This window comes from Carettochelys insculpta, chromosome 3, assembly GCF_033958435.1.
Source record: "Carettochelys insculpta isolate YL-2023 chromosome 3, ASM3395843v1, whole genome shotgun sequence".
Classification (NCBI taxonomy): Eukaryota; Metazoa; Chordata; order Testudines; family Carettochelyidae; genus Carettochelys; species Carettochelys insculpta.
In genome coordinates, this window is record NC_134139.1 from 61,958,694 (window position 1) to 61,978,998 (window position 20,305).

A 20,305-nucleotide genomic window follows, 5' to 3' on the forward strand; every position below is an offset into this window, starting at 1 on the left:
TTAAAGAGGAAATTAATCACATAGGAAGCGGTTATCCTGACATTCTGTGGAGTGGCAGGGGTTGGGGGAGAAGCTGATCCAGCCTGAGTGCCATCTCAGCTTTTTAAATGCAGAGCAGGAGGACGGAGGAGTGGGGAAGAGAAGTTGAGCCAGTCTGTGTGCCGGCTCTGCCTTTTACATGCAGAACAATGGTGGCAGGAGTGGTTAACTGAGTAAATGACAGAAATTTTTGCCGTTACTCCATTATAGATTACTTACTCTTTGACATCTCTACCGATGACAACTGTCTTATTTAATCCGATATTACATTCCCTGCCAGTTTGTGACTGTGGGATATGCACATTTGTAGGATGCTTCTGCCCAGAGTCAAAGTGAAATATAGTCACTGACATTGCTAACATTTGGTTTTAAGTCTTAAGTATCTTTAATTAAAGTGAAATCAGTAGGTTTCAGAGTTAACATACAGAGATGATTGGAGCATTTCACACTTTTCTGTGGTATTATTTCAGAGTGTGCAGGCTCCAGTGCTCTTTTCAGGCATAAAGAGGTAGAGGAAAAGCAGGCTCAACACTCCAGCAAAGAGTCAAAAGGGCCATGGGTTCCCAACTGTGCCTACCACTATCACAGGAGTGTTGGGGCTAAAACCCTGACCCTTTAAATCACTGCCAGAGTGCTGCAGGGTACACTAAGGGTGGCTCTGAGGTCTGTAGGGGGCTAACACAGTACACTCCAGGTGTGGCTGAGGGATAGCTGCCCCCAACCCTTCCACCTGAAGCCATGCCCCTTCTGGGAGCACAGAGCCACTGCCCACCACACACCTTGCCCGTGGGCCCAGCAGCTCTGTTGGCTGACCTGAGGAGATGGCAGAATGCAACAACGCCAAGGAAGAAGACACAAAATGTCATATATTTCACTCTAGCTGGATCCTAACATTCATAAAGATTGTTTGTTCCTCGCTGCTATGAAGAAACATAGCAGTCAGCCCCAGGCAATCTGTTTTGGCTCAAACCCCACTCATTGGCACACACCAGTCTGAGGTATTTTGACTAAGAGATGACATTTATTCCATCTAAAACATTTTAACATTTATGTGTTAAACTCCCTCTCACTTGAATATGAACAGATTTTTGTTGTTCTTAGTAGCTTAGCTGAACTTAATTAGGTCACATTTAAATAAAAAAATCTTCTAATTTCTCTAATCAGTTTTCTGGTTGGCAGGAGATGACAAAGTAGGACTCTTAATGCCAAGTTTTTGCTCTCCTCGGACATCCCAGAATACACTGAAGTGCCGACTTCATTCTTTCTTAGGAATAACTCTGGAACAGCAGTTCTCAAACTATGGCTCAGAACCCCAAAGTGGGCTTAGAGCCCTTTTTAATGGGGTTGCCAGAGCTTGCTTAGACTTGCTGGGGCTCAAGACAAGAGCTGAAGCCTGCATCCCTCTACCCACAGACAAAGCTAAAGCCCAAGCCCCAGCCCTGCTGCCCAGAGCCTAAACATCAACCCTGGGTGGAGAAGCACCAGTCACAGGCTTCCCGCTGGGGCTGAAGCACTTGATCTTCCACTTTAGCCTCCCTGCTCAGCACGGTGAGCCAGGGTAGCAGAGATCTGGCTTTGGCTCAAGGTTTGGTTCTCCCTGACCCCCAACTCAGACGTTGGGCATGGTGCAATAAAGTTTGATATACCCTGCTCTAGAGCAAAGTAGCAACCTTTGGGCTGCGAAGCTAATCCATTCTTTCCACAGACATATGTGTTGAACATTCTCATTTTTATATTGCTTGAGGTCTATATTCTTTAGCATGTAGAATATCTGATAAAAAATAAAAAACTGACCATGTTAGAAAGTTGCAAAATATGTAATCCATTTGGACTCTCTTCTCCCCACAGACTTTCTGCTCTTGCATTTATTGCAGGGGTACTGTTACCAACCCAGCATATACTGAATTGTGTATGTAGACCAAGACATATTTATGACAAAAAACACAAAAAAGTGTGTGTAAAATATGGTACTATAATATCACATGAGAATTAGCCAAAAACAGGCTGATCATTAGAGATGTGTATTGCTGTATGTCTTCAGACTCTGCCCCTAGGCGTGTGTACATAAGTACAGCTGGGATTCTACCATGTGCTTTGCAAGGTTCTCTGTGGATCTGAGACTGGAAACTGCCTCAAACATTTTCCAGGTTTCAGCAGCAGGTATACTATAGGGAACAATCCTACAAGAAAACTAAATAGATGTTTTCGGTCTCCAGTTCCTACAGTTTTCTGCATACCAGTTTCTACATCATTCTCAGGTCTACAACAACTTCTACCAGGGTAGAGTTGGGTGGCAAAAAGACATACCAAGCAAAGTGTAAAGGGGCATTAATGTAAATGAGAATTGAGCACATATAAGTACACATATAGGCATATACTTTAAGCAATACTCACAATGTTTTAAAGAACATCTACAGTTTTATTCTGTTATATGGCACTTCTTTGTTAAGTAGTCTCATCATACAAGGCAAGATGCTGAGACTCAGCAACAACAAGAAAAACCTCTCTGTTTACACAGCTTTTGCTCAGACAAAAAGCAGCCACGTTCTCTTCATGCAGTTTAATAGTCTGCTAACTTTAAAGACTCTTCGAAAAGAATTAACAAAAAATGTAAGTGAGAAAGAGTTTCTATCCCTATAGTTCTTCATCCTGACTTCAGCAAGCCAGTCTTTTTCTCTCCTGATAATAGCTGAATCCCTTTTAAAGACCATTTCAGCTGTAACATTGAAACTATAAATTTTTGCCTAAAAATGCCATGCAGTCCGCCTCTTTTTGTCCGAAAGGGGCCACAAATAGGTAATACAATGTATAATAGCAAGCCCCCTTCAAAAGGCACATATGCTTCAGGTGCTGCTGTACACTGCCAACTTGATCGCTGCCATGCACAACATATGTTGAACTAGGGTGATATTGCCTGTAATGTTGACATGTTAGACTGCCCTAAAATTACACTAAACATTGGCACCCCTTGTCTGAACCCTGACCTCACTGAGAGCACAGCCATTATGCCTATGTTTGTGCATGCTTTAATGCCTTCAGGACTTAGAGAATATCTCAAATTTTGTTATGCATCTGTATTCAGCACTCAGGGTTACACATTGCTGTAGTTCATCTCAGACAGTTTTACGTTACAGTACACAGAATAGACAACTGGAATGGTTTCCACTGAAGATGGTTTGCAGCATTGAATCATGGAAGCTAGAGATGGAAAAAGTCATGAAGCCCCTCTTTCTGCCAAAGCAGAAGTGACCCGCTAGACTGAACTGACCTTTCTCCCCACCCCAGCATTTGTTAGCAAGAGCCAGTGCATTGGTCTGAGGTGAGAATATTCCATATCATTAACTTTATATATGTTCTAAACTGCACCTCTCTTCATTTTCTTGTGCTTCAGATGAAAGCATATAGAAAAGTGGAATACCTTTCACATGCAGTACCCTGGTGTGATCCACACCCTCCCATGGAATTGTTAAAAAGACAGTCTTCAAGGAATTCAAAAGCCAGCCAGGAAAGCTGTGGGTGCTGAACAGTGGGCATTAATACATAATCTTGGCCCAACAAAGAAACTGCTGGGGAGTATTCTAGATACTTTCTAATACCCTGGCATGAGAGCATGAGGGCCAAGAGACTCATGCATTATAACAAGTCACATGACAAAGGGAAGTTTTTATTAGGGAAAAGTGAAAATAGATGGACAATAGTCGGCTAGTGAATTGTGTCTGGAAACATAAGTTCACATTCTTAGGTGTTCTCTGTCTAGTTCTCCTGGCGTGCCCATGTCACTGAACCACTTCACAGTTTAGCGGGAGTGAATCCCATAAGAAGTTTTTGAAGTTCAAGACTGTCCTGAAACTAGAATAACCAAATTATGCAGGTCAGAGTTAATCTGGATTGGAAGACCCTTGCTTCATACCCGGTCTGGGTTCTGGCTAGCAAAATGCCAAATGGGACTGAATATCTAGAGCACTAAAAGCAAAAGGAATAGTTTACAATATTTCATTACAGTTTGAAGTAAAGGTAAAGACGAATTGTGCTGAATATTGTAATGTGTACATATGTATTATAATGTGTATGATCTGTAATTTTCTTCACTCACAACTAACCATTACAGCCGTGTAATACTCTAGTCTGTATTATTTTCAGATATATATCCTTTAGAGGATTTCTTGAATATCATTCATATTGATTGACTAGTTTCTTTCAGAGCATTCATTATTTTTGTATTCACATAAGCTAATCAGAATTGAAGAAAAGCTATATAAAAACTTTTTTAAGAATCAGACACACTCAGAAAAGCCAGGTTATTTTCTTCAGTAATTTTGTATCTGTTCAAAGGTACCAGGCTAACAGCAGTAGGTACAAAGTCTTCTATTTACCATAATAGCAATATCTTCCCACAACTTTCAGCTGAACATACCTCAGCTGTCTCACAGATGTTAAGGCCAGAAGGGGCCTTTATGATCATCTGATCTGACTTCCAGTACACCACAGGCAACAAAATTTCACCCACCCACTCCTGTATTACAACCATAGCCTTTGGCGGCAATACTTAAGTCTTCAGTCTCGATTTAAAGACTTCAGCTATGGCTACACTAGAGAGTTTTGCTGACAAAACCCACGGAGTGTCCACATTCCTAAGGTATTCTGCCAACAGTAAATTGACAGAACGGGGCACTTTTGTTGACAGTGGTCTGCCGCTCTCCCATGAGACAGAACGCCTCTGTTGGCAGAAAGACAGCCTGGATGTTCCGGTGGGGCCTTCTGTCGACAGACAGGTCTGCCAGGACACTGGGCAGCCCTGTCTGCTGTGCTTTCAGATGGCCATTTTGTCGAGAGAGAGGTTTTACACTGTGGAAATTCTATTTATAGCAAACTGATGATTTAACCACTGTCTTTTTTTTTGTTGTTATTGTTGAAATCTGTTGTTTTTGCTTTTGTTTTCTCCCCACCTAATCCCTCCTAAAGCATAGTGCATTTTACCCACTCCTAGTGGCAGCAGGACCACCAGGCTCAAAGTCCTGCTGCAGGGCTCTACTCTGATAGCTGGAAATTTTCGCCCAATTTTGAGCCTAAACTTTTTGATGGCCCATTTATATCTATTTGTTCTTGTGCCAACATTGCCCTTAAATAACTTCTGTTCCTATATGGTGTTTGTCCCTCTGATGTGTTTGTAGAGAGTATTCATCTCTCTCACCATCCTTCACTTGGTGAAGCTAGACAAGCCAATCTCCTTAAGTCTCTTTTTGTAAAGTATATTCTCCAAGCCTGTGATCATCCTAGTAACTCTTCTCTGCACCTGTTCCAGGTTAAAGTCATCTTCCTTAAACACGGGAGATCAGAACTTCACATTGTATTCCAGGTGAGGTCTGGTCAGTGCCATGTATAATCATAATATCATTTTCATGTCCTACTGAAAATATTTCACTTGATGCATCCTGCGATTGCATTAGCCTTTTTTACAACAGCCGCACACGGACAACACATAGTTACCCAGTCTTTCTTTTCCTCTGTTCCTTCAAATTGATATGTCCCCAGCTTATAGAAAAAATTGGTTTTAGTCCCTTGCAATTTGTGCTTGTACATTTCATCCCACTTCTATTACTCCAATTTTCAAAGTCAATCAAATTTTCTTGTAAGACATTCCAGTCTTCACTGTATTGGCAATACATCCCAATGTTTTGTCATGTGCAAATTTTATTAGCTCATTCCTACTTTTTGTGCCAAGGTCATTAATAAAAACATTAAATGAGATTGGTCCCAAGAAAGATACCTCAGGAACTCCACTAGTAACCTCCTACAGCCAAACAGTTCACCTTCAGTAAATACCAGCTGTAGTCTCTCTTTCAACCAGTTCCAGATCAATCTTTTGATTCATACGTTAATTCCCACTTTCTCCAATTTAGCTAATTTCTACTGTGGAACTGTGTAGCCAGTGCTTTTGTTGTTAAAAAAAAAAAGAGGAGCTGGTATTCAGCCAGCTCCCCACCTGCCACCCCTGGGGCTGCTGAGGTGCTGGTACCAAGTACTAGCAAGTACCAGCACAAAATCACTGTGTATATATAATGCCTTACTGAAATCATTTCTTTGTCTAGATAATCAGCTACCTTCTTTAAAAAAAAGTATCAGATTGGTCTGGCATGGCATTGGTCTCGGTTTGTATTGGTCTCTGTTTGTAAAAAACAAGTATCTTATCTTGGTTACCTTTTTTACTTCTATGTGTCTTTACCTACTTTAAAAATTGGATGTAAGACCTTTCATGCAACTGAGATCAAACTAATGGGCCTTTACTTTTCCAGATCACATTTTTCTTTCTTAAACATAATTATTCAATTTGCATTTCTGCAGCCACAATCCCTGAGTTCATATTACCATTTGAGACACCTCAGAACATGATGAAACAGATCATCAGCTGGTATAAACTGACTTCAGCAGTCTTTAGATGTTAAAAAAAAACAAACCATAAACTAACAAGATATGTCATGAAAATAGCTAGCTAGTATTATTTTCTGTTTTGAAAAACTGTGTAAAGAAATATACGGCTAAATGAGGAAATTGTTTGCTAAAGTAATCATTGGGGGTCATGACAGAGGTCTATAAAATCATGACTGGTGTGGAGAAAGTAAATAAGGAATAGGTATTTACTTGTTCCCATAATATGAGAACTAGGGCGTTACCAAATGAAATTAATAGGTTTGAAACAAACAAACAAAAGGAAGTATTTCTTCACATGACACATAGTCAACCTGTAAAACTCCTTGCCAGATGATGTTGTGAAGGCCAGGACTTTAACAGGGCTCAAAGAAGTGCTAGATACACTTACGGAGGATAGGTTAATCAATGGCTTTTAGCCAGGATGGGTGGGAATGGTGTCCTTAGCCTCTCTTCGTCAGAAGCTGTAAATGGGCACCAGGGGGTGGCTCACTTAATGATTACCTGTTCTGTTCATTCCCTCTGGGGCACCTGGCATTGGCTCAGTCAGTATACCCATTCTTTCATGAACTATTAAATTGCACGCCTTTCTGTCTTAAGCTAGCCTTCTTGCTACATTCGCAGCTGTAACTCTCATACATTATAGTCCCATTTATTACTGAACCACTGCTCCATTGCTCCTGCTAAAACATCGGAACAAGGTACTTTTTTGTACGAATTACCTGAATTAGTTCATCGAGCTCTGATGCATTCACACAGGAATGCTGAGATACAAATGTCTGCTTCTGAATCACAATGGTGGTTCTTTGGGAAGTTTCATGTGGCTGTTCCAGCGCTTTGAAGACCGTAGCTCCAATTATTAAATATACAACAACCACCAGAAAAATCGTTGAGACAGTCTTCCATTTCATCACATTAATTGCCGAATCACATTCCTCTCGTGACGTGAGCACTGTGGGTTTTGTAGAAAACGACAGCCTTGGTTTGGAGTTTTGAGTGGCAGATTTGGGATCCAGCAAGTCAGGTGCCGCCACTAATAAAACAGAAAAAGAATGTTAACGTTGACAGCATTGGTGGGAGGTGTACCTAGTGCATGCCCTTCTTGCCAGATGGTTTCTGAGATCCTATTAATTCCTGGACTGTTGTAACTGCATTTCACTTGCATGCAGTGATACATTTCTACAGAAAGACTGGTTTTGGCATCTGCTAGGACTAACAGTAGACTGTACTTAGTTGCTTTACTAACTGTGTACATATCTATATTGATATATCCTCCATACATACTCTGCAAGTGTAATCCCAACATGCCATACTTTTCCTTTTTTCTTGTGTTCTTTTGGTGTTTTCCAATAGTTTCCTCATGTCTTGAATAATGTTCAGCATTGCTAATATGGTCCTCAGGCTACCTTTTAGTTCAGCATTAAAAACTATCAGGACACTGGGATTCTTTCCTTAAGTGTTGCATCCCCTCAGCTCCACACACACATGCTCATTCAAACGTATCTCACACACATAACTATGAAAATCTTTTATGATTTCTCCTAATAATATGAAAGTGTTGACTACACCCTTTCAGAAAATACTAGAAACATGCATGCATACTGGAAAAGTCAATCATCTTCTTTTAGGGTAGTTGATTGTTTACTGTTACAAGAAATGCACTGGGACAGTAATGGTCACCTGAGTGTGTTACAGAGCAGCCCCCTAACTCATGGGATTACAAGAAGCTATACTAGTAATTAAATAAGAACAATCCACATCAGGTACACTTAAAGGTCTCTTAGGAAAGGGTTGCAACAATGCTGTATTTAAAATTATTCATATGTTTTGAATGGCTGCAACACCTCTTCCAGCTCTTGTGGGGAAAGCCTACAGCTAAATATAGATGCAAAAGTCTCTCCCGCAGGTCTCTGAAAGGTGGGTATATCTCTAGAGGAGGGAGCGGGAGAGTGTAGTTTTTCACATGGACACGATCTTCTCTTGAGCACCCGCTGGGGGTTAACCTGCAAAGTTGCAACAGCTCACTGCCGAAAAGACTCAACAGACAGACCGACCTAGGGAATTAATACAGTGGCCGTGAACATCTGGTGGGGAGGTCAGAGGATGAAGCGGCAGCCTCAGATGGAGATGCTCCGCTCGTGACTTGGTGCAGAGCTGGGAGCCAAGTATCCGGGCGCACCATGCAAAGGCCGCCCCAGGGCAGCGCGCACGGAACACGGCGCGGGGCTGTCGCTCGCCCCTGTCCGCGCACCGAGCCGCGCCGCTGAGTTCGGGAGGACGCCTGGCGGCTCGCTCCCGGGTCTGACCCGGGGTGTGGCGGGGCGGGGGAGGGGGAGGGGGGCTCGCCATCCCCTTCTCCTTCCCCTCACAGCTCCCTTTGCCAGCCTGATGATTTCCTGCGGCGGGATCACCGCCCCCGCCTCCCCAGCCCGGGGGTACCTGCTACCGCCGCGCTGCCCTCTCTGCCCCGCTGCAGCAGCGCTTCCAGGCGGCCCCCACCCCTGCTGGTGCCAGGCAGAAGACTAGAGCGGACCCCCGCCCCCCCCCCACACACCGCCGCCAGCTGCATGCAGCTAACAAAGGATGGCTGCGAGGCGCCCTCGGCTGAGCCGCCCGCATCCCCCTCCCAGCAACTGCCCGGCCCCTGCCGGGAGACGGGACGAGACAAAGGGCATTTTCCCGCCCCACGGCCCCCGCCGCCAGCCCTGGGGCGTGGGGACGGGAGCGGGCAGAGGCGGTGTGGCGGGGCCAGGGGAGCGCCCCGCACCTGAGACAAAGGGGAAGGGTTAGGTGGGGTGGGGTGGGGGGCTGGTGAAATCGGGAGGGAGGAGGAGCGGGAGCGGCACAAAGGGCTCCCGAGCCGCCGGGTCCCCCGCGAGGAGCCCGCAGCGGGCAGCCCCGCCATTGCGCCAGTACTCACTTCTTATGTGCAGACCCGGCGCCCTCTCCTCGCGTCACGGGCAGGCATCTTTCAGCGCGCGGGGCAGGACCGCTAGCGCCAGCCGGGAGAGGGAGCCGGAGCCGCAGCCGGAGCCGGGAGGAGCAGCCCAGCCCCAGCCCCAGGGCGGGTTTGCTGCCGCTGCTGCGCCCAGATTCCGCGCGGAGCGGAGCCCAGCGCTCCCTGTCACTGGAGCGCGCGCGCGTGTGTGTGTGTGAGAGAGAAAGAGAGACCGGGGTTGTGTGTGTGAGCGAGAGATTGAGGCGGTGGGTGTGTGTGTCTTTGTGCGTGTGTGTGACAGAGAGAGAGACAGATCTCCGTGTGCGTGGTGGTCCTGGCTCTGTGTGATGTGCGTGTGCTCGCGTGTGTGTGTGACTGCGGGGTGTGTGTGTGTGAGACAGAGAACGAGAGCTCCGTGTGAGAGATGGGCCCGGACACTCTCTCTCTCTCTCTCTCTCTCTGTGTGTGTGTGTGTGTGTGTGTGTGTGTGTGTGTGTGTGTGTGTGTGTGTGTGTGTGTGTGTGTGTGTGTGTGTGTGTGTGTGTGTGTGTGTGTGTGTGGTCACTCTGTCCGCATACACCAGACGGCCCTGGCTGGTGTGAGATCACCTTCAAAGTGTGCTGGGCGCGCGTGTGCGAGCTGCGATCGCCCGCTCCGGCTCCGGCCCCGGCCGTGTGCACCAGCCCCTTGCAGCGTGCGGCGGCCAGTCCCTGCCCCGCGTCTCTCACGGCTCAGCGCGCTGGGGCTCTCGCCCCGGGTGGGGACCTGCGCCCCCCCTCGGGCCGTCTGGGTGTCTCCTCTCCGCCCCTCCGCCTGGTGCCCTCCGTCCCGGTGCGCGGTGCCTTCCGCCCAGCGCTCTGGCTCAGGCACTGGCGCGGGATTCCTGGTTCCCGGCGCCTCCCCAAAGGTGTGCGGGTGACCCGCCTCTCCGCGCTCCTCTCCCCAGCCCGGCTGCCCCCGCCGGGCTCCGGCCGCGGGGGGCCTCGCCCTTAGCTCCAGCCGGAGCAGCTGCAGCCTCAGGGCGGGGAGCTCCTCGGCGTGTCTACCCGGCCCCTGGACTCAGCAGTAAAAGGACTAGCCCGGGCAGGGCAGGAGGCAGATGATGGAGGGATGATGGGGCAGGAGGATACACCCAAAGGGGCAGGGGCAGGGGCAGGGGCAGGGGCAGGCACTGACTTAGGAACCCCCAGAGGCGCCCCCGGGGAGGGGAGAAAAGCCAACAGATCTCCCTCCAGTGTCCCCCCCCCGCCACGCCCTGCTTCCCAAAGGAAACTCAAGGGCACTTTTCACTTGGAGCAGCAGCCAGCTCTCAGGCCGGGCTTGGGGAAGGCTGAGGAGCAGAGCCAGATCTCCCACCCTAGGATCCCTTTTTCTTCCCCTTAGCCCGGCTGATTTGTAATCCCCAGCTACTGTACCGGGCTGTGAGAAGTTTATGACCTAGAAATAAAGAGCCAGGGATTTGTACCTATCTCACACCATGCACAAGCTTGAGCCTGCTTGCCCTGTAAATCAGCACCATGCAGGAGAAAGGCCACTTCCACTGAGATTTTAGTCACTGAGAATCCTATTTTTGTCACAGACTGATCTTAGGTCACCTGGTTAAGTCTCAGTTGTGCTGTTGGCCTTGGGTCAGTTTCAGAGGTGGCTAATAGCCCAGACAGGTTAAAATGTATGGCCAGCACTCACCAGTATATATCTATCATCCACCTGCCCTCCCTCCTCCACCTGGTTAAAAGAAATGTCAGAGCAAATACAAATATTCACAAAGCACTAGTGATAAATTGATCTGGGTCACACACAGTAGAAGCCAAAGGCTAACTCTTTAAAACTGCTGACGTATCGTCTTCTGCCTGTAGTTTATAGCCTAGAATCCTTCTTGAATCTGTTGCACTATCACTGAACTGACTTATTTTAACAGCTTTCCCTATTAAAGTGACATAATATAAATGGGACAGATACATGAACGAGCTCCCCAGAACTCTAATTGCAGCAATATCCATCATGCCAGTCTTCTGGGGGGTGTTCCTGTCTCTAAAGGATTCAGAGTATAACTCTAAATCTCATCTGCTATTTCAAGCCTAGCTTTGCAGAGGCCTGGCAAAACAGGTGTTGAGTAATAATAGACATTGGGGCCAATCAAAAAAAAAAATCCAGTTGCAAGTAGCTCTTAAATCACACAGTAGCATTTAATTGCCTTACGAGCCCAATCCTTAAACAGTACAAAACATATAAGAAATCTTATTTATGCAAGTATGCTACTCAGACTAGTCACCTGAGTAAAATTACTGTCTTAGGTAGCTGTATGTCTACTACTACTTAGGAAAGAAATGGTTTTCAGGATCACATCCCATTTTAGCAGAGAATCCAGATTGCTGAGGGGGTCAGTGATTATTTACATCAGGGTGGGCAAAGTTAGGGGCAGGGCACATGAGAGGGGAGTGAGAAATTTCAAAAGGAGGCACAGCACAATTCACTGCTGGGGCTCAGGCTCATCCATTTCATTAAAAGTACTGAAACACGTTACCCTGTTTATGTATGTGTATTCACATTTATATACCCATTAATAAAGTTTTTACATCCTACATACCTAGTTTGTTTACACATGCCAAAAGAGGTTTTTTTAATTTCTGTCTTTTTTTTCCTTTATGTGAACATAACTGAAATTGTTGTTGGTTTGGATTACATTAGATAGGCTGGGTCGGGGGCTGCTAATTGCAAAAAGTGGGGCCTGACGTAAGAAGTTTGCTCACCCCTGATTTACAAAACCCAGCTCTCTTCCTTTGGCTCTTGGAACATTTCATGCACAAAAATATCACCCTGTTCTTCTCTTTCCCCTGAAAGGTTTGCTACCCTAAGCCCGTACAAATACTTTGTTCTTCTCATGTGGAACATAATAATTTCGTAGGATTCCTTCCAGTCCCGTTGGGGAAAAGAGCATGACTGCTTTCTTCCATGCAGAGCTGAGACAGTAAGGAATATTATGGAAAATAGTACCACATGCCTTTCTTCAGTTATCTAAATATTTTGGATGGGATTCTTTTTCCTGAGTGACTGGAAGAGTTCTTATAACGTGCTCAAACGGGGTCAGATGCACTGCCTGAAATCAGTGGGAACACTTCCAATGACTTCAGTGAGTTTTGGATGAGCCCCTAAATCAGTAGTACACAAGAAATTCCACTCCAGAACTTACTAAATTATACCCAAAAATCTGATACCTGAGTCTCTGGGAGATGATTATTAGTTTGTCAATGACATGCACTTATTAGCTATCATTTTCCACCTGGGCCAATCACTGGAAAAATTGTCTGAAGTTTATTGCTTTCTTAAAAAGGATTCTAGCTATACCACTGCACTCATTTTCTGTGTACTCAGCTCTAATACTACCAGATGTGACATTTTTAGGAGCAGCATTTTGAAATCTAGAAAAAAGAACATTTCTGGTAGTGGTGTAGAACAAACACTATTGTGTATAGCAACTCATTTTCAGGAGGCCTCTCATAGCCCTAGCATTTAATCTGTAGTGTCATGCCCTCCCATGTGTTTGTTGTAACCTACACCATACGTTGTTTGAATATTGCGTGTGACCATTTTGCCCTCAGAGTTGAAGGTGATATTTGAACAGTTGGAAGTGTCAGGATTGTAGCAGTTCTGAACTTTACTAAACAAACACACTCAAATGCAGCTGATCGCTGACCAAACACACCACCAAGCAACATGGACAGGATTAAACAACAGGTGGGGTTACAACACAGGTCTCCAGTTTTCCAAGCAAATGTGTTGCTCCTAAGCTAAAAGAAAAATCTGCAGAAATGCAGAAGTCCTGAAATGCACAAGAGAGGAATGTAACTCAGTAAATGAAAGTTATGTCAAAACTTGCCTATTACATGTTAACTACGGAGAGAGCAAGAAGAGAGATTACTGGTTTGGAATGGCAAAATTAATCATATACAGGGGCTGCTGAAAGTTGCTCAGAAGGTCTGAGATATTAATAGTAGGCCCAGCAAAGATGGACCGATGGGCAGAGTACAAGTGAAGGAGTCAAAGTTATAAGATAAACAAATAACATTCACACTACAAACAGCTATGGATTGTCTGAATATAGATATGACAGAAACATACCTATAGGGAAAGGGTTGTTTCACCAAAATACATCCCTATAAGAAGAGTTGTTCAAGTGTAAAAGGAAGAGGCCTAATTGCCAAAAAATCCCCATCTCTTAGGAGCTCTTCCTTTATTCCCCTTCAAGTACGGAGTCACTTCCTGTCTGAAAGGCAACTACTGTACTTTTGCCCTCTCAATGCTTTCTTGTGGCAACTTCTTTTCCCATTCTTTCTCCGCTTGGCTTGATAACCATCTCGGAGTGCAGTATTTTATACTTACTTGCCACTGATAATTTCTGTATTCCGAAAGGATTACCACAGTGGGATTTCATTATGGGGAAAATACTACTCCCCTCTCCGTGCAGGACAGAGTTTTGGGACCCCGGTCAGAAACACAGCATCCTATGCCTACCACACAGGAAAGACAAGATAGGGGAACAGAGCAAAGCAAGAAGCTGGACATGTTTTGCTACATGCATGTGTATCTGTGCACTGTCTTCCTCCCAATGAACAGGAATGCAGTGCAGATGCTGAAGGAGTAGTTGTGAATTGGCTTCTATGCCTTTTGGCAGCCTGGAAGAAGATGGACACTTGAAGTACTATGTATTACCTTACAAATCTAAGTAATCCCATTAACTTGGATGGTTCCATAGATGTTTAAAGACTTCAGTGGATCGGGGCCTCAGACTCTGGGCTATGTATTAGTGTACAATTCAGGCTACGTGTTAGGTATACTACCATCTGGCCCTTTAGGCACAGTGAAGATTCTGTGTATAAGGAGTGGAAATTCATTGAAATACAGTGAAGTAACTTGAGACTTTCAGAACAGGCCAGCAACTAGATCTCTTTGAACTCAATGGCAAAACTTACATGAAATTTCATTACAACTGAATGTTCAATATAAGCAAGTTCTACTGGACATGGTTTACAAAGTTACTGTAAACCTAATTTTATTTCTTCAGCAGGTCTTTTGTAAGGTGGCCTGTCTCAATTTATTTGGAGACATTATGATGTTTCTGTTGAATGAGGAGGACGTTAGGACTATATTCTGCCACCTTGTATTCTTCCTTAAAGAGTGTGTCTACACTACGAAGAAACTTCGAAAGGGGGAACATCAAAAAACAAAATTGAAATAAGGGATTTCGAAATAGTGCAGCTACACACACAAAACAGATCGCTGTACTGATCCGCTATTTCAAAAGAACCTCCCCCCCATGCTTTGAAAGGGAGCGTCCACACAGGAACGTGGGCTCTTTCGAAATAAGCAGCTTGGAAACACCATGCACAGAGTCACATGGCCAACAAGCCCTTCTGGGTCCCACAGCCAGCAGCCACCTTAAAGGGTCCCTCCCAAACACCCCCACCCCCGCACACTCAGAGCACCGCAGAGCAGTGCACAGCACTGTGTGGACCATGCTCCAAGAACACGAGGAGAATGGAGCAACCGCAGCTGCCCAAGGCCGATGCTTCCACCCACATCGGGACACAGGTGGTGATTGCCATCCTGGGCATGGTGGATGCCCTGGGGCCCACCTACACCCCCAACTGGGGTCCTACAGGCCCTGTCAACAGGGCAACCACCGCTCCCCATTCCCAGTCCCTCACGGTGCCTCTGGAGCCACCCCAGCAGTGGGGACTGGTGGGAGAGGCTGGTACTGGGCCAGTGGGATGATGAAAGGTGGCTCGAGAACTTCAGGATGACAAAGCAGACATTCCTGGAGCTGTGTAAATGGCTCACACCTGCCCTGCAGCACATGGACACCCACATGCGGCCTGTGCTCTCAGTCGAGAAGCGTGTGGGGATCACCCTCTTGAAGCTCGCTGCCCCAGACAGCCACCGTTCAGTGGGGCACCAATTCGGGATGGGCAAAGCCACCATCAGAGCCATCCTCCTTGAGGTAGGTCAGATCAGAGCCCCACATCCACCCCAGGTAGGGGGAGGGGGCAGGGGGCCCCCAGGTGGGGGGCCTGCAGTGGAAGGGGGGGAGATGCACCACATGTCGGTGCCCCCCTTTTACAGGTGGTCCAGGCCATCAAGTGCATCATCCTGCGGAGGGCTGTCCGCCTCAGTGACTTGGACGATGCCATGGAGGGATTCGCAGCCCTCGCTTTCCCAAACTGCTTCGGCGCACTCGATGGCACCCACAGGGCTATCTGCGCCCCGGACCATAGCGCGGGACGCTACATAACTGCAAGGGGCACCACTCGGTGGTGCTCCAAGCGCTTGTTGATGCCCGGGACCAGTTCTGTGACAATTGTGTGGGCTGGTTTGGGTGAGCCCATGGTGCCCCGTTACTACACAACTCCTGGCTAGGGCAGTGTATGGAGGAGGGCACTTATATCCCTGCCCGGGAGCTCCCCGTGGGGGACACAACAATGCCACCATGCACAGTGGCAGATGGGACATACCTTTGCAGCCGTAGCTGATGCGCCTCTACACTGGGCACACCACCGCCAGCCAGGACACTTTTAACAATGGCCTGAACCATGGCGCAACACTGTAGTGAGGGCCTTCGGATGCCTCAAGGGGCACTTCGGATGTCTGAATGCACGGCTGGACGTCAGCCTGCCTAACGTCCCCAGAGTGGTTGCGGTCTATTGCGCTCTGCACAATACAGTGGAGGGCAAGCACATGCGCTACATGCCAGGGTGGGCTGTGGACCATGGCCCTGACTATGAGCAGCCACCCATGGCCCCATGCCGCCAGGCTCATTGAGAAGGGTTAGGGTCCGGGAAGCCCTCCAGGAGGCCTTTGAGCAGGAGCCACGCTGACCTCCATCTGGCACTTGACTCACACCCACCCCGCAGCACGGCCCCCCCACACACAGGGGACACTGGGGTACACAAAAAAGGGTTTAATAACTGGGGGCCAACTATATACATGGAAATAAACAGCTCTGGAAAAACAGTGTGGGGGCTTTTTATGGGAGCTAAATATGGGGAGGGAATGGGGGAGAACTATATACAACGAGGCGGGGGCCCGCCCCCATGGCCGGGGCCACAGGCACGAGCGGGCCTAGTCCCGCATGGGGGTGGGCGGGGGCGAGACCCCTGGCGGGTATTGGGGCCCCTGTTGCCCCAGGCGCGGGGGCCTTGTTGGGACCAGGGGGGAGATCCTCCCCCAGTTCACACTGGCAATCAGCCAGCAGCCGAGGGTGAGCTGGGTGGATGGGGTAAGTGTGGGTGGGATGAGGGCAGTGAGTTCAAGGGTGGCACGAGCGGGCTCAGGATTGGCAGGAGCAGGTTCAAGGGTGGCGGGGGGAGACAAGGGTGGCAGGGGGGGTGGCAGGAGGGCAGGGGGGGGCCTGCGGGGGGACAGCTGGCAGAGGGCTGCGATTGCCTCAGCCCGGACCTCCCTCCACCAGGCCCTGTCCTTCTGCTCCATCTGCAGCCACTCCCAGAGCACAGCAGCATGCTCCTGGATGGCTGCAGTGTGGGCCTCTGCCACCTCCTGAGGGTCGTCACGGTGTCACCATCGGGCCCTCTGGGGCTGGGCAGGCAGCAGCCTGGGCAATGGGGAGGAGGGCTCTCCGGCTCCGTCGGATGGTGGCGCAGGTGTGGTCCAGCCCTCAGAGGATGATGCTGTGGAGACACAAGGGGGAGAGAGGCACCACGCATGCCACCCCTGCCATCCCTGACCATCCCCTGAGGTGGTGCCTCCCCTTCCAACCCCGCCTTGGGGCTCCCATGTGCCCACTGTGAGCTCATCTGTGGGACAACCACTGGCTGTGGCATTGCTCACACAGCCCTTCCTGGTCAGGAGGGCTGGGGTGCTGTCCACGGGCGCAGGTGCTGGATGGTGCCACACCTGGATCCGGGACAGGACAGAGGACCATGGGATAGCCCCCGCCCCCTGATCCACCCGATCCACCCATTACCTAACTGGGGCTCCGGAGAACAGGTCTGGGGACACCGGCCTCGAGGGGGCCTGGCTGTAGGTACGAAAGCTGACTGCGATCATGAGCAGCCCCGTCTCCTCCGAGTTGCTTCCTGGCTCCACTGGTGTGGTCTGGCTCGAGGGTCCTGGCTGTTCCTGCGGGTTCATCTCCCAGTCGGTGTTGGGACCACCTGTGTCGACCACCACCGATGGCTTGGGGACGTCCTTCGGGCCGAGGAGCTGTTCCAATGCCTGGTAATGCGGTCACCTTGGGCCAGCCCCAGCCCCAGCCTCCAATTGCCTGCGGGCGTCCCTGGCCTTGCTATAGGCCTGCCTCAGCTCCTTCACCTTGGATTGGACCTGAGCGGCCATCCCCACTTCTGCAGTCCCAGTAACAGCCACTCAAAGGCAGCTGTGTTGCGGGGCTGCCTGGTGCTATGGAGCAGCACCTCCTCCTCCTCCGCCCAGAGGCCGAGGAGGTCTTTTACCTCGGCCTCTGTCCAAGAGGGGCCCCTCCTTTTCTGGCCCTGCTTCTCCTCAGGCAACCCCTCGGGCTGGGAGGTGGGAGCCTCCTGGGGGGGTCTCCAGAGTGTGGTGGGCTCACCATCCAGCTGATAGGCTGTGTGGTGCATCTGTCTGGGCTGCTGGAGTGTGTGCCAGGCAGAGCTAGTGATCTTTACGCCCTGGGCACATTCTCAGCTTCCTGCAGGGAGTTTCCAGGGCCGTGAGGCTTTAAGGGGTTGTCCCGGAGACCACAGAGCCCTGCTGGGGCTTGCTACTGTGTCTCTGAGCTCCCTGGAGCCACCGCCATGGAGGACCCAAAATTTCAAAATTGCGGGCCCGGAGCATCTGCACATGCCCGATTTCAAAATTTGGTTTCAAAAGCGGCCGCTCTTCCCGATCTCAGATGGGAAGAGCTGTTTTGAAATTTGTGCCCCTTTTCGCCGAAAACAATTTCAAAAGAGGTTGCTGGGCGTGTAGGCGCTTTTCTGCAGCTTCTTTCGTAATTGGGCCCCCTTTCGAAATGAGTTTTGAAACAAGGGGCAAGTATAGACTCACCCAAAGTGTTAGTCAAATCCATCCATGGAAATCTGCAATAATAAGAAATTAATGACCTAGGGCTTCTCCAGCTCGTGTGCAGAGGGGAAGGGTGCAGGCTGTACTCAGAAGATGTGCAGGTAGCAACCCTGCTGTGCAGTGCAAATGGGGGTGCACTCAGTTTGGTGCACTGCAAACTGCACCTGGATAGTCTTCCAAATGCACTTGTAGCCACAGTAAGGTAGAGTGGGGATGTACACTGGGCAAGCCCATCACAGAGTTCCTAAACCTTCATTAACAGTCTGGAAGTGTATGCTTGATAGGAACCAGAGTGCAGCCAGGACCACTCCCAACATACCTGGCTGCTAAATGGTGCTGTGAAGCACTCAGCCTTGCCCATCTCCTATAATGTCTCTCCTAATGTACCTCTACTAGTTCTCTGAAGAGTAACAGAGAGGGAGCCGTGCTACTCTATACACTATCAAAACAAAAAGCAGTCAAGTAGCACTTTAAAGACTAGCAAAATAGTTTATTAGGTGAGCTTTCGTGGGACAGACCCACTTCTTCAGACCATAGCCAGACCAGAACAGACTCAATATTTAAGACACAGAGAACCAAAAACAGTAAGCAAGGAGGACAAATCAGAAAAAGATAATCAAGGTGAGCAAATCAGAGAGTGGAGGGGTCGGGGGGGAAGATCAAGAATTAGATTGAGTCTAGTATGCAGACGAGCCCCTGTAGTGACTCAGAAAGTTCCCATCATGATTTAAACCATGTGTTAATGTGCCGAATTTGAATATAAATGTCAGCTCGTCCACTTCTCTTTCTAAAACGGAGCGATAATTTCTCTTCAGTAACACACATACCTTTAGGTCATTGACAGAATGCCCCATTCCATTAAAATGTTGACTAACTGGTTTGTGGATCTGGAGTGTTTTGATGTCTGTTTTGTGCCCGTTGACCCTTTGTCTAAGGGAGTTAGAAGTCTGTCCAATATACAAAGCATCTGGGCATTGCTGGCACATGATGGCATATATGATGTTAGTAGAGGAGCATGAGAAAGTGCCCGTGATTCTGTGAGTAACCTGGTTAGGTCCAGTGATGGTATTTCCAGAGAAGATATGTGGACAAAGCTGGCAGCGGGCTTTGTTGCAGGGAAAGGTTCCAGGACTGGTGTTCCTGGGGTATAGGCTGTAGCTGTTAGTAAGGATCCTCATGAGGTTGGGAGGTTGTCTGTAGGGGAGAACAGGCATGTCACAGTCTTTAAAGTGCTACTTGACTGCTTTTTGTTTTGATAGTTCTCTGAAGGAAGGAGTCCATTAATTCTCACATATGTTAAGAAAGATTTACTACACTTACATTGCATCAAATCATGTCCAATGTTTAAAGTCTTACTATTTAATTGTAGTATTTTACTGAGCAAAAACATGTTGAGACTAGGTACCAATGAGTAACACCTTATTTATAGAACAAGAAGTCCTCTGGCACTTTATAGACTAACAGGTGCCACAGGACTTCTTGTTGTTCTCGAAGATACAGACTAACATGGCTACCGCTGTGATACCTCATTTATAGTAATTATTATACCAGTGTCTGATTTACAGTATGATAAATTATTTGCAAACCAGCTAAACAATCGTCAGTTTATAGAAATATGCTTGTATGAAAATAGATGGGCATATACAAACACAGTTGTCAGTCTTAATTGGACTCCAGTTCTTTCCATCTCTCATAACTCTTATCCACACGGAGCAAATGAGAAGCTGTTTTAGAATTCATGAAGTATTTGCTGTTGTAATATCATAGATCTGTACTTTTGGTCACTGGCTTGCTACTCTCCCGCTGGGTTTCTTTCCATTCCATGTCATCTTATGATATCTAATGGGA

The 20,305-nt window shown here is 47.9% G+C and overlaps 1 protein-coding gene across 1 annotated transcript in view; it reads right to left on the bottom strand.

Moving 5' to 3' along the window:
• The window catches only part of KCNK2 (potassium two pore domain channel subfamily K member 2), a 135,669-nt gene extending 119,996 nt beyond the window's left edge, over window positions 1–15,673 (bottom strand). Inside the window, exons 1-2 of the mRNA XM_074988411.1 lie at window positions 15,522–15,673; window positions 7,188–7,503 (exon numbers count right to left, since the gene is read on the bottom strand). Coding sequence (XP_074844512.1) covers window positions 7,188–7,503; window positions 15,522–15,673 — 468 coding nt within the window. The remainder of the gene's footprint in view (window positions 1–7,187; window positions 7,504–15,521) is intronic.
• Window positions 15,674–20,305: the final 4,632 nt, after the last annotated feature.